General features: G+C 45.3%; 1 protein-coding gene across 1 annotated transcript; it reads left to right on the top strand.

The window, feature by feature from the left end:
* Positions 1-6: 6 nt before the first annotated feature.
* Positions 7-3540, top strand: SNRPD3 (small nuclear ribonucleoprotein D3 polypeptide). Its single transcript, XM_015644139.1, has 4 exons — positions 7-96; positions 594-743; positions 1351-1543; positions 2406-3540. Exons 2-4 carry the CDS (start codon positions 618-620, stop codon positions 2465-2467), a joined length of 381 nt encoding a protein of 126 aa, XP_015499625.1. The 5' UTR covers positions 7-96; positions 594-617; the 3' UTR covers positions 2468-3540.
* Positions 3541-10933: the final 7393 nt, after the last annotated feature.

The following is a 10933-nucleotide window of genomic DNA, read 5'->3' on the forward strand; positions in this document are numbered from 1 at the left end:
CCGCGCCGCCCCCAGCGCCGCGTTCCGGTTCCGGCGCGCGGAGCAGGGCGGGAGGCGGCGGAGGCCATTAGCGGAGAGCGCGGGCAGAGCCGGGCGGTGAGTGTCGGCCTCGGGCCGCGTCCCTTGCGGTGCCTGCTCGCTCCCCGGGAGCTCTGCAGCTCCCCGAGCGGTGCCGCATCCCCTGAGGGGCCGGAGGGGGCCGGGTTAGAGCGGCGAGGTGCGGGAGGGCTGGGGTGGCCCCGGCCCCCTCACGAAGGGCCCGGTGCTTGGCGCTGCGGCCCTGAGCGCGGCCGTGCTGCCCGCGGGGCCCTACCGCTGTGGGATGTACCTGGGGCTCGACTGTTTTGTTACTTGGTCTTTAAAAGTGAATTTCCTAGAAGAGACCTGGAAAAGACTAGCTGTTGATGTTTAAAGTCTCCCCGTGGGCACGTCTCTAGAGAAGCGTTATTGATGCTTAGTCAAATCGCATTTGTTCTGTTTAAATGTGAGAAAATCGGTGCTTTACACTAATGGAAGGGATGATGGATTGTATAGCTGGAGTTTATTTTACACCTTCCTTTGTAATAAAAGCTTTTGCTTTCCTCGTGCCTCAGGTGTAGAGCCACAGCACTGCAGCCATGTCGATTGGAGTGCCCATCAAGGTCCTGCATGAGGCCGAGGGCCACATCGTCACCTGTGAGACCAATACAGGAGAAGTTTATCGAGGCAAACTTATCGAAGCTGAAGACAACATGAATTGTCAGGTATCTCTTGCTTCACAAGGATGGAGGGAAGGTTGGCTGCTCTGGGCCTGGGAAGGCTGAAAATTTGACTAAAAGACTTACTTTTAGTTGTGGAATAAAGAAAATTGTGCTGCTGCTTTTTATCGTGGTGAAGTGGATTCAGCATTACAGAATGCTCCAAAGAGACCAGAGCTTATTTCCAGTTTCAGAGTAAGATTGGGCATCCCTGTCAGTAGGATCAGAGATTTTAAGAGTCTGTCTTGTGAACACTCCAGTGGTTTTCTGGAGTTCTTTATTTAAAGCCACAGAGTATAAGAATAAAAAGCCCTTGATTTAAGAAACTGAAGCTTATTTAATGCACATTAGTTCAGTCATTCTAAGAGGGCCTGATTTTGACTTCAGACAAGTGATCACTGAAATCAGGATTCTTTCCTAATAGTACTGGAACACCTTTATTAAAACTGTTTACATACAAGAAAACAAAAATAATGCTGCTGATAAAGCTAATTTGTAAACTGTGGAGAAAACAGAAGTCCCCGGCAGCAGGCATGGGGTGTGTTTAAATGGTCATGATGCCTTGTGTCACAGCTGAGGCCTGTCTGAGCACTGACTGATTTTTACCTTCCAGATGTCCAACATAACAGTGACATACAGAGATGGACGGGTGGCACAGCTCGAGCAGGTGTACATCAGGGGCAGCAAAATACGGTTTCTCATCTTACCAGATATGTTGAAGAATGCTCCTATGCTAAAGAGCATGAAGAATAAAAACCAAGGTTCTGGAGCTGGGCGAGGGAAAGCAGCTATTCTCAAAGCTCAAGGTATGTACAATTTGTTCATGGTGTCTCCCCCTATTTTTCTGTAGAAGTGAAAAACTCATCTCTGTCACTGAGGAGATTAAGCAGTAAGAAGTGAAAAGATTACTGGTTCATACAGTGTTTTTCTGTATGTTTTATCTTATAGTCAGAGTCAAGACTCAAATTGTCCCAATTACCTGAATTGTAATATGTATGAATATGAATGTGAAATGTTGATGCTACAGTAATTTAGAGTTAGTGAGCAGTCTTGTTAAACAGAGCCTTTCTGTTAAACTTAAGAGTTCTGTTTTCCTGCAGTTTGGAACAGGCCACCAGCTGTTTGGAATACTTAGGGAAGGATTCAGGTGTTCTTGTTCAGTTTTTGTAAGAAAACAGCTTTAGTTATAAAGTATTTAAGCTACTGGGAAGCTGTAATTATTAGTTTTTCTGTAGTTCACTCTCATCTCTGCCTTTCTCAGAGGATCAGTCTAGTTATTAGGTAGTTGAGTAACAATCATGTGCCACAAAGTCCCTGGTTAACTTCAGTGTGCAGTGATGTTTATGTGGAGGAGTAACTTACTGAGTAGTGCTGCAAAACCTCTCAAGAGTGTTCGATTTCAAATCGCTAGGTGACACAGATTTGTGTGTCAGACAGAACATGAGATGTATGAGTATTTACTGCAGTTGTTCTGAGGAGCCAGACTGCTGGGAGCATTAGGTTCTAGTTCTTCTCACAGAAAGCTTCTTGCTCTCACATCACTTCCTGAGCATTTCCTTGCTTCTGAGTGAGAGACCTTGAGTGTTGTCGATGTTTTGCTTGTCGGTTGTTGAGATAAATATGCAGGTATGTCAAATTCATGTCATCCCTGATGTTTTCTTTCTTCAGTGGCTGCAAGAGGAAGAGGCCGTGGTATGGGCCGTGGCAACATCTTCCAGAAGCGAAGATAATTTTGGTCTTGGCCGAGTTGCTTTTTTTATTAGGGGTGTTAACTTGACTACGTGTGCATTGGTATCAGTTTTGTTTAATAAATGTTTCTGACAAAAACTTGTCTGCTCTTACCTGACAGGACAGTTCTTGGACAAATACACTGTAGGTTGATTTCAAACTCAAGCCAGCTTTGGAAAATAGTGGACTTTATTACATCTAGTTTTGACCACTTTGTGTGATGCATTGGTTTTTAAAGATCATTAGGTTTCCTTTTTCTTGTTTAGTCCTGCTGTCATTTATTCTCTAAAGAATTAGAAGGCATTCTTAATGAAGAATTTTAAGTCATACGTTGTAAAGTCTTATTAACAGCTGCATTTATGGAAAATACAGCAAAACAGAGGCAGCTTCCTGAGAAGCAGAGCACTGTATTATTTTGCTTTATATGTACCTACAGTAAACCCTCATCTTCAGATCTGTATATTGAACTTGTATACTTGCATTTCTTATTTTCTCTTTGGATATAGGGAGAATTTTTCATTAGGAACATACAACTTTGATAGCCTGAATCTATATTTGCAGGGAAAAAAATCTATTCTCACTTTCCTAGCAGTTTTTCCCTGTGTCTGGGAAAAGAGAACATAAAATAGGCATTTTACAGGATAAATTTGAAATGCTTTGTGGATTTGAAAGGCAGTGCAGGTCTATGAGGAAAACCTTATAAATAGTTACCCATTATACACAACTCGATACAAATTCTGATGTTTTGAATGAAACTCATGTATCAACTTCAGCTTTTGATCTTATTAGTTGTGAACAGATCAGCTGATCTGCAGGAAGCCAAATGTAGCTTCAGTTTGTTTTGCTTAAAGTGTAGCTTGGGTGTTTTGACTTACTGAAATGGTTGAAATGTTTCAATGTAACCCTTCTGTACCTAATCTCCTACTTGCATAGTCTGTACACACAAAAAAGAGCTGCTCTTGCTTTTCTGCTTGGATGCTGAGAAGACTCTCCCTTGTGTGCAGACAGGAAAGTTGAACTAATGTATTAACTTGTTCAATTGTGTGTAAATAAAGCTGTATTTGGTCTCACATCACTAGGGGAAAAACCTGCTGCATGTTCTTCTGGGTAGTAGTGATCTTAAATATTTGCAATGGAAACCTCCTTAGAATGTGTTTAAGGGATACTTGAGCTTAACTATAAAAGCATTATAGTGCCATCTTATGCTTCTCCTGAGGAATGTGTCCAAAAAATGGCAGTCCTCACAAACTGGGACCATTTCCACTGCTGGTGACTGGCTCACCTCTTATAAAGTCCTCGTTTCTTCTTGAGCAATGCCAAGCTGCTTGCTTTTCTCTCAGGAGCAGTGGATGGCATTCAGCAGCACTGAGGGTGGGGGAGAAGCATGAATTTCAGAGAGAAACAGTAACCTCATCAAGAGGTTTGATGGAACAAACTCTGTATCTGCTTTAAGAAGTTTGAGGTAACATCTCTAAGGCATATCAGCTTTGAAGAAGATACTGGATTTTGCATAAAAAAAAAGCTTTGCACTATGCCTGCAGGCTGAGGCTGAGTCCAGGATGAACTACTCAGGAAGATACCTTGAATTCAGTATTAAAAATGCTGAAGTTTCATGCTGGTAAGAAAGTCCCAGCCAAGACAAACATCACTTAGCAATTTCTGACCGGGAGAACAGGAATGTTAGTTTGTTACAGGCTGCTTTCCAGAGCCTTCCTGTGATGTGTGTATACTTGCAGTGTGATAAATCAAAATTTCCTTCTCACAGACTGGATCTCACCCACTAGATGGCTCTGTTGGGAAGAGAATGAAGCTCAAGAAACCAGAACCCCCTGGAAAAAATAAATGCAAGAAATACGACTTCTTCTATAGAGTCCATAAACTCAAGGGCTATTATAAACTAGTTTGAGAATACCTTATTTTCTTTCTTCTTCAGTGTACCCAAAGTGCTGGCTTCCTACGTGGCTGGGTTATTCCAGCTGCTGACTGATGCTGTGTTTCCCTTGGTTAATTGGGCAAATGCACTTAGATCATGTAGATTCCTCAGTTCAGTAACTTAAGCAATCTATTTCCCTGGGATGGCAGATACTACAGAGAGATGCAGCTGTTTTTAACATCTGCAGTTATTTGTCAGGTTTTTTTTAATCACAGATTGCAGCATTTCTTTTCATTCTTTGCCATCACACTGTGTGTGGGCTGGTAAATCTCATGCTCTTCAGTGGGTTCAGGGCTCTCCACAGTTTCCTGCTTTTGATAGAGAGACACAAGCACTGGCCTAAAGCCTTGTTCTAAACTTGCCCCTTTGATAACACCAGTGTAGGTGCCTTTGAAGTACTTGTGGGACAGAGAATCTGTACTGTAGGTGTGCAAAATGGTGTGTGGAGAGGAGCAGGTAGAAATACACCTGGTCTTCCAGGTCAAAACCACATTTGTGCTCTGGTATGAAAACAGGGCATAATATCAGAGAAGAGTTAGAGAAGGTATCACTTGAAAAAAATTGCTTACTGACTAGGTGCTTTCATCCCATACATGCACAGTTCTTTCTCTCCAGGTGTGTCCTAACTTCTATTTGATTACCTAAGGTTGTACTTCTCTTTAGTTCATTTTTCAATGCTCTTCAGAAAACTTCTTCTAGAAGGGCAGAATGAAGTGGGAAATGTGAATTTCTGCTGCTGGTAGTCAGGATAACTGTCCAGTCTGTATCTCAGCTAATTGAGCTTTACAGTGAGCTCTCCTGTAAAACAGATGTGTCCTATTTCTTTTGCCAGTAAAATGTGAGCAAGGGTGGAAGACTGATGTCCCAGTGGAGCAATGGTTTGGTAAGGTAGCAATGGGTGAATTCTGAGGTCTACAAGAAAGTGTCAGTGATTCAGTTGTTTATTTCCCAGGCAAGGGTCAGAAACAGGGAAAGAGTTCTTTCTCCTGGGGGCCCTTGATGTTTCCATCCTGACAGAAGCAAACATTTAGATCTGGACTTGCACCTTATTGCAGCCAAACTGATTTCAGGAAGACCTGGTCTTCCTCCTGTAACAGATAAAAATGTTGGGACCCTCCTGCCTTCAGTGATTCTTTGGAAGGAAATACAGATACACCACTTTAAAAGCATGGTCATGGAACAGCCTTGAAGAAATGCTGATGGGTAAGTGTGTGCAGATCACTTTGCAAGTGAGAAGAGACTTGTCCACCTGCTCACAGCTGCAGACAGGAGAGCTACCAGGTGACTGCAGTGTGCTGGTGCCTGAAGTAGCCAAAGCACTGCCTGTCTGCAAGTATTTTCCAGGTCATGCTGTGTTTTGACTGCTCCAGGTTGCCTACACCTGTAATAAGAGCTCTTGATAGAGTCAGGAGTATTTTGAAGGTGATGAATAAGGAAGTGCCACCCTTCCCTGCTTGTGGTAGCTGTTCCTCACAGACCAGGGTGTGGGATTGTTTAATTCATTGTGGAGGCTGACATTAGTGTGCAGTATGAGTAGTAGGTTTGGGGTGGGTTTATGCCACTTAATTCAGACGTTTAATGAGGAAAGTATTTGGGGTTTGTGTGTGAGTTGCTTGTTCCTAGTAGATGGGCTATTATTCCTGGCCCAGGACCAGTCATTGCATAATCAAGTATTGTGCAGTCTTCTGCTGCTCAGCAGAGACTATCAGAGTCTATGAAAAGTGGAGATTTTCCAGCATCGTTAATTCAGGGGAGAATGCTGAAGCCCTGGCAAAGAAACAGATTGTATCCAGAAGATGTGTAGTTATGCTGGAAAAGAATTGCAGAAAAACACTATTATTGTTCTTTTGTTTGGTGAACTGCTTGCAGTGAGCATTTAATTTGTTCTTCATTTTCCCTTGCCTGGGGACTTAAAATCTGTTGTGTGGCTGGGGGTTTGCCCTAATTCCAGCTCAGTGGAGGGATGCTGGTACATCTAAACCAGAAGCTAATCACGTCCTGTGAGGCAAAACATCTTACATTTTGTCCCTTGGTGCCTAAAATGTTAATAGGGAGTGAGTGGAGCCCACAGCCTCAGAGAGCTTTTGGAGTACTGAAGCTGATATTGTGACAATGCATAGACTCATGTGGTGGCATTTTAGAATGCTTCTTGATACCTTCACATTCCCCTAAAATCTTGAGTAAACTGTAGGGTGAACAGGATTTTTTTTCCCTGACACCATACCCAGCTGAGACACAGAACTGGCATGCAGAGATTTTTACTTTTCTCTAACAGAGGAGTTGCTTTTTTTGCTTCATGAATAAATGAGCTCCTTTCTGTGTCATGTCTCTGAAATAGCTCCAAAACAAGCCTTTTTTGCAAAGCTCAGACAAAAGTCAATGTCATTCCCCTTGAAGAGCCCGATGTCAAAGGGCACATCAGATGCATCCTCAGAACCAGACAGGAGTGTGTCATTTGCCTGCAGTCTCGTTCATCTCTTGCTTTGGAGGGCAGTTTGGATACAGCAGCAGAGGTGCTGTGGTTTGGGGAAAGGAGGGCCTGCACTTAGAGGAAGTGTTGCTTCTTCCTCCTCTCTTGGTACTTGTTACCATTGGCTTTGTTTTGTCTTCTCGCTGTAATCCTTTTTTTTTTTCCCCAGTTAATGATCCAAATTTGATATGGAGAAAGTGGATGAAGCTCTAGGGAACTCATTAGAGGCTTTTTGTGTCAGAATTTGACTCCAAATACACAAAGTCTAATCCTAAACCTTGGCAGAGATTTATACCATGGGATGTGCTGAAGCTTCTGGCTGGAGGCTGTGAAGGGTGTCCATGTAGGAGATCTCCCTTATCTCCATGGCCTCATTTGAGCCTGGCTTTTACTGGCCCTGCAGCCCCTGGCTGAGCTCTGGGGGTGCATCCTGCTGTCCTGCTTGTGAAAGCCAAGCATTCACCCAGCTCCAGAGCACCTGGCCCTGTGCTAGGAGGAGATTTGGGGGCTGCCAGTGACACTGTAAAACACCAGGATTCATACTGGAGCTGAGGGATGGGGCAGTCCAGGGCTGAGACCCAGGCAAGGGGCCCTGGAGACCCTTTGGGCTGTTGTGTCTGAGTATCTGGTTACACATCAAACCTGTTCCTTTGGCCTCTGCTTCACTCTCTTTCCATTGCAGTTTCTGAAAAGCTGAAACCCCAAAGAACTGTTGGTAAAATGAATGGAGGGGTTGTGACTTGCTCAGTGTTTCAGTTCCAGCAGAGTTCAGACAAAGGTGCACACATCAAACTGTTGGCTCTGCAAACCAAAAGATTTCAGGGGATCAAGAACAAAGCTCTGCCCAGAAGTCTGACATGGAGACCCAAAGGCAGCTGCCTCTGCTAGTCTGGGAAAGGGCCTTTTCACATTTTTTGTGCCATGTTTTTGTTGTTGAGACACTGTGTGTTTCAGGGGAATTACACAGGCTGAATAAGGCCCATGTCATTTTTGATATCTTTTCAAATGCTTCCCACCATTCCGTCCAACGTGGGGCAGATTGACACAAAAATGGGCTGGGAGGAATAACCCTCCCAGAAGTTCAGGAACTGGATGATCAGAAAGGCAGTCTCTCTTCCACCTTTGTGACACACCCTGCATGCAAGCAGAATGAACCTGATGCTGCTGTGGAAGGAAATGTCAGTGTCATTGAGGTTCACTTGCTTTTGAGGCCCATGTGGATGCAGCAGGGGGAGCGCTGGGCTTTGGGAAAAGGAGTACATGGAAGAAAAGTTGACTTTCATCTCTTCTGCTGAAGTGGAGTTCCTGTGTGGTTATTGTGTTTTGTGGCTGTTCTGGTTCTGAATCAGCATTGCTGAACTGGGATATTGTCAGGTCTGAGAGGAACTGCAGAGGTTCACAGTCAAGTACTTGGTGTCTCAAAGTGGATGGAGATGCAGTCGTGGCCTTCTGGAGCACCAGCCTCAGCTAGCAGGTTTCCAGCCTGTTTTGTTTTGTGAACTACCTCTTGGCAGCCTTAAACCAGCTACTGCATCTATTTTGAGAGCACCTGTTTAAGGGCAGTAAACTGCAAAACAGGTTCTCTTATCTATGGATAATGTCCCCAGCTGGGGTGGCTGGGCTTCCTGCCAGCTGCCCTTGGAGGCTGCTCACCTGCCAAGGACTGCATGATAAGCGTGTGTATTGAGGCACTTTACCTCTTCCAAGCCTTGAATCAGGTCTTCTGGTAGGGAGCAGAGCAATCTCTAAAGGCAACGTTTAATCTTCTCTTGTTTGTTTTCTTAAGATGAAACAATTTATATTTTTGACATCTTTGTCAGCAGCTGTCCACTAAGGAGCTTGTCAGCCTGCCCCAAACAGTGCAGACTCCTTTATCTTCCTAGTGCTTGTGATGAGAAATGAATTATAAGTTGAAAAAAGAGTCTTGGCAGTGCAAAAGCAAAGGGCCTTGACAGGTTTTGAAGTGCGTGAAATAAAAAATAGATTAGACAAGCCTGTGCTTCCAGCTGCTTTTTGCATCCTTACCTCAACAAAATAATTACCACTTATTTAGACAGAGTCACTGAAGTGAGGGAGGCTTTTGCTGAATTCATATTGCTACCTGGAGCATGCCAAGACACTTACCTGGGTTTTGTGGTCAGAAGCTGAGGTAAAATACCGGATGGAGGTGCAGGGAAGGTGTTGTCCTCTTAGGCAGGGAGAGAACAAGTGCTTTTCTGTTGGAGTAACTGTTCCTTCTTTCAGGCACCAATGGCCTCATTAGCTGTGGTGTTGCTAATTATCTCCATGTGTGGCTGGGCTCTGCAGGCTGGTGCTGCTGGAGCTCTCTGCTGCTGCCTGAGCCCCGTGGAGCCCCAGCTGACAGTGCTCACCAGCATTTTCAAGGGAGATGCTTTACAGCTGGTGATCTCCCAGCAGACTGCTGCTGAAAGGTGTGCTTTGATGTCTCACTGAGAGCTGTGGTGACACTGATCACCTGGTGGGAGCTCGGGGTGGGGAAGGAGCCTGCTGCATGACACAGGTCCCAGGCCAGGCTGACCACCTGCAGCACTGAGAGGGAGGCTGGCAAACTGAAAATGGTGGAGAGAGGCTGGTGTCTGAGTCTGGATACTGAGTGCTGCTCCAAGTACCTGTGATTACAGCCCTGCACCAGCAAGTACCTCCTGAAGAGAGTATTCAGTCCTGCTGTGTTACCTGACAGGAGGGGGTCACTGCAGGGCAGATGTCATCTGAATCAACATCATAACTAAGCTGGTCCCTCTGGCTATTTGTGAGGACACCTGAATTAGCAGCTCATCCCTTCAATACCCTTTGAGGGCCCTGAGCATTCTCATTGAGTGCAAGGAAAGGCTCATTTTGGTTGTGCCATCCTCTCTGGTTGGTGAACTCAGCTTTTATGAAAATTGCAGATTCGGGGCCTCCAGGTCTGCTCCTTGAGGAAGCACCTCATCTGCAGGGGCCCAGGAGCACTTACCATCTTTGGAGATGGATGCAATGTCCCAGAGCCCCTCACCTATCCATGGCAACAGGAGCTGGCAGGGATTAGCTGCCTGTGCTGGGATCATTTCTGCTAAACTACAGCCCATCAAAGTTCATCCAAGAAGCAGTGGCAGGCCTTGATAATTTACATTTTCACACATTTATTCACAACCAGTTCTCCGTGGGGACCTTTCTGTGGCAAAGCAACCAAGTGCATATGGAGGAATAAACATGTATGGCTCAGCTGAACCAGTGTTTTCTGCTTTACCTCCAGATCCTGGAGTTGCCAACTGGCAGGTGGCATCACCAGTGATTGGCACAGAATTCCTCTGCAAGGGGCTGAATGTCTCATCCCTGTCCTGCTGGGTAGCAGAGCTCAGACTGAAAGCACAGCTTTGAGCAGGGCTGGAAACAGACTGGGACTGAGCCAGGGGCTCAGCAGGGAAGAGCTGTGTCAGAGGTGCCCTACACACTGAGGGTCTCACCTCATTTTGGGGGTGTGCTGCTGCTATGGAAAAGCTGTGAAGATGCCTCGATGCAGAACCCTTAGGGGGACAGTGCTCAGAGCCAAAGACCAAATGTTCAGCAGCGCTGCTCCCTTTGTAGATATGCACTGGCTCACCAGGCAGCTCCAAGCCTTCATTTAAATGCTTTGTGCCCGAGTTTTCTTCTTGGCACAGCAGAGGGCTGCTCTGCTTAGACTCTAAGAGTTTAAGCAGATCTTCCAGGCATTTAAAATAACTTTACATTTTTGCTGAAAGGTATTTTGGAAGGAAAATTAAAAATTAATACCATCTCTTCCACAGCAGGGAAGGAAACGAAGGGCTGAGCCTGGAGAGTGGTGGTAAATGGAGTTGCTGCCAGCTGGGGCTGGTCACTGGTGGGGTTCACCAGGGCTTAGTACTGGGGCCAGTTCTGTTTAATGTTTTTATCCATTATCTGGATGAGGAGATTGAGGCATCCTCACTTGAATTCACAGATGACACTGAGTTGGGTGGGAATGTTGATCTGCTGGAGGGTAGGAAGGCTCTGCAAAAGGGCTTGGACAGGCTGGATTTGATGGTCCAAGGACAATCGTGTGAGGTC

The sequence above is a fragment of the Parus major genome, chromosome 15, assembly GCF_001522545.3.
Source record: "Parus major isolate Abel chromosome 15, Parus_major1.1, whole genome shotgun sequence".
Classification (NCBI taxonomy): Eukaryota; Metazoa; Chordata; class Aves; order Passeriformes; family Paridae; genus Parus; species Parus major.

Bases quoted from the DNA above. Each gene is read 5' to 3' on its own strand.
- SNRPD3 (XM_015644139.1), top strand. From the start codon at position 618: ATGTCGATTGGAGTGCCCATCAAGGTCCTGCATGAGGCCGAGGGCCAC. The intron at 744-1,350 runs GTATCTCTTGCT...TTTACCTTCCAG, and splicing joins AAGACAACATGAATTGTCAG to ATGTCCAACATAACAGTGAC. The intron at 1,544-2,405 runs GTATGTACAATT...TTCTTTCTTCAG, and splicing joins AGCTATTCTCAAAGCTCAAG to TGGCTGCAAGAGGAAGAGGC.